Source organism: Aplysia californica, unplaced genomic scaffold (assembly GCF_000002075.1).
Source record: "Aplysia californica isolate F4 #8 unplaced genomic scaffold, AplCal3.0 scaffold00383, whole genome shotgun sequence".
Classification (NCBI taxonomy): Eukaryota; Metazoa; Mollusca; class Gastropoda; order Aplysiida; family Aplysiidae; genus Aplysia; species Aplysia californica.
This window is the reverse complement of record NW_004797653.1, coordinates 578,837-581,770: the sequence shown is the minus strand read 5'-3', so window position 1 is coordinate 581,770 and position 2,934 is coordinate 578,837. Positions and strand designations below refer to the sequence as shown.

Sequence of the window (2,934 nt, the reverse complement as noted above, 5' to 3'; positions counted from 1 at the left end):
CTCTCTCTCTCTCTCTCTCTCTCTCTCTCTCGTTCTCTATATCGGAGTGAATGGTACAGTGTATATTAAATTACTTCTTCTTCCCTCATTTCCTTCTCCTAGACTCTCTCCCACCTTACCCCTACCCCAAACCTGTGCAGGTGTAGATGTTCGTGTGTTTGTGCGCGCGCGCGCGCGTGTGTGTGTGTGTGTGTGCGTGCGCGTGCGTGTTTGCGCGCGCGCGTTGGGGAGCGGGGGGGGGGGTCTATTGTACCGTGTACACACATGCATACTAAGAACCCGAACTCAAGGTATTTAATTCCAGGCTGTAATCTTTGTTGCTGAGAAAACTGGAACCATTTTCACAGCCTCTACACGACGTCGGCTCAGTCCCAACACAAACTCGAGAAGAAGAAAAAAATCGCTGCTCTATTCTGAATGTTCCCGTTTTATTTTTGACTATTCGCCACCTTGGAATTACAAAATTCTTCACTTTATTTTTGGCTCTTTTAAGTTACTAAGTCCAAGGGGTCAGAAACAGAAGGTTCTAACTGCTCTATCAAAACCGTTAGATTATTCGGAATAGTTTTCAATATTCAAAAAGCTAGACACGCAAAACTCAAAGTTTTTCACGTCAGATTTCTAAAAACCAGGCACTGAAGGCACTGAACACATAGAGCTTTGTAATTCTAGGGTAACGTATAGTCATGTTAATAATGGTGGCTTTTAATGCCAAGGTCGTTCCCGTACTGAAACGTCCCGCAGGTCTAGAACTGGGAACTCGTAGTTATTTTGATCGTTCATTTCACAATGATTTTCTATTCCACTTTCTCGTTCTACCTTCGGTTTCAAAATCAGATTTTAGTGTTTTTAAAAAATCTTTCGATCTCCTTACTTTCTACTTACTACATGCCTTTCCAAGACCCTTTCACGTTTTACTCTGGGGGTTTTTTCATTTCTATTTTTCTCTTTGTCTTTCCCCCTTTCTCTCTCTCTCTCTCTCTCTCTCTCTCTCTCTCTCTCTCTCTCTCTCTCTCTCTCTCTCTCCCTCTCCCTTTCTCTATCTCTCTCTCTCTCTCTCTCTCTCTCTCTCTCTCTCTCTCTCTCTCTCTCTCCCTCTTTCTCACTCACTCCCTCTTTGCCCCCTTCTCCCTCTCTCTCGCTTTCTCTCTCCCTCTCCCCCCTCTCTATGTCTCTCTCTCTCTTTCTCTATCTATCTATCTATCTATCTATCTATCTATCTATCTATCTATCTATCTATCTATCTATCTATCTATCTATCTATCTATCTATCTATCTATCTATCTATCTATCTATCTATCTATCTATCTATCTATCTATCTATCTATCTATCTATCTGAGATATACAGACGAACAAAATCATGCACTAAGACCAACATGGAAAGATGAATGAAATAGTAAAAAAAAAAAAATGTGCGTGCGAGAAGAAAACAATAGTACTTGAGGGTGGTTCTTAAAATGAGTTCGAAGGTGACATGCAACTCGACATTTGTTGTAGGGTACAGGGAAAAAAAACAACAACCCTATCAAAACGAGCAAATAAAATAGGTTACATTAAGGCACAAATCACTCTGTTATAGCTTACCTGACACGTTGGCCAAACTCAAAAAGAGAGTCAACGCAATCAAAAACGTCATTTTTACTCACTCCACAAGCAGGAACAATCGCGTGCGCTTGTCTGTAACTGTAGAGGGAACACAAATTTAGCTGGTAAGCCTGGTAGGATTGGGTATGTCCCAGAGAATTACACGAGACATGCAACTAATACAAACAGTCTGGTGTTTGGAGTAGCATTTATACGGGGGGGGGGGGGGCACTGCGGACGGGATCGGGTCGGGTCGGGTCGGGTAGGAGGCGATCGCCCCACTCGTCACCTGAAGACAAAAGCGTTTGTTTCTGAGGCGACGAGTCGGGCCCGATCGACTTATGCCACGATAGCCGCTTTGCGCCATCAATCTGGCTAGCAAATCGACCTGACCTGACTCGATCCCCCAAAGGAAGCCCCTTATTAGATTTCTTTACAACTTCAGAGGGACCCGAATTGCCAGCCAAATTATTAGAAATCTCTTTTAGGGCGAAATAATATACTTTTTTTCCGACAGTATTGCTTATAGCAGTGATCTGAAAAAGCAGCAATAATTTCTATGGTGTGTAAAACTGTCCATTGTTATTTAAATAATAATTTACCCCTATTTGTTTTGAAAGCATTTGCTGAAAAAAGTTGCTCACCTATTTCTAAAAGGTAAAATTTGTGGTGAACGCAAAATGCAATTCACCAGATAAAAAAAAAATCGAGGTAATTAGTTGCTTTTAACCCATGCGATAAATAGGAAAGTCTGTCCCATTTCTGCCACTGTGGAGCGGAAGTGTAAAAGTCAAGCCGACACTGACTCATTTTGCGCAGCAATCAAAATATCAGGCTCACATCACGCTAGATAATTATACATGGAATAATTTCAACAACATCTTCAGAATGTTGAAAAAAATAATCAGAGAAATGAAGAAAATGGACACATACATCAGCAAAACGCCAGAACGGAAATAATTAATAAGCATTTGTCGGAGAGGAACTCCCATGAGGAACACGAGCTTGTGTGCGTACACATATTTATAAACTAACTCTCTCTCTCTCTCTCTCTCTCTCTCTCTCTCTTTCTTTCTTTCTCTCTCTCTCTTTCTCTCTCTCTCTCTCTCTCTCTTTCTTTCTCTCTCTCTTTCTCTCTCTCTCTCTCTCTCTCTCTCTCTCTCTGTGTGTGTGTGTGTGTGTGTGTGTGTGTGTGTCCCTTTCTATCTCTCCCTTTCTCTCTCTTTTTCTTTATCTTTTTCTTTCTTTCTCTCTCTTTTCTTACTCTCTTTCTCTTTCGTTCTCCTCTGTCTCTCTCTCCCCCACCCTCTCTCTCTCCTCTCTCTCTCTCTCTCTCTCTCTCTCTCTCT

General features: G+C 41.9%; 1 protein-coding gene across 1 annotated transcript in view; it reads right to left on the bottom strand.

Annotated features, from left to right (window-relative positions):
* Positions 1–2,934, bottom strand: part of LOC101856039 — a 21,583-nt gene that overhangs the window by 11,495 nt on the left and 7,154 nt on the right. Inside the window, exon 2 of the mRNA XM_005103637.2 lies at positions 1,586–1,684. Coding sequence (XP_005103694.1) covers positions 1,586–1,637 — 52 coding nt within the window. The 5' untranslated portion in view covers positions 1,638–1,684. The remainder of the gene's footprint in view (positions 1–1,585; positions 1,685–2,934) is intronic.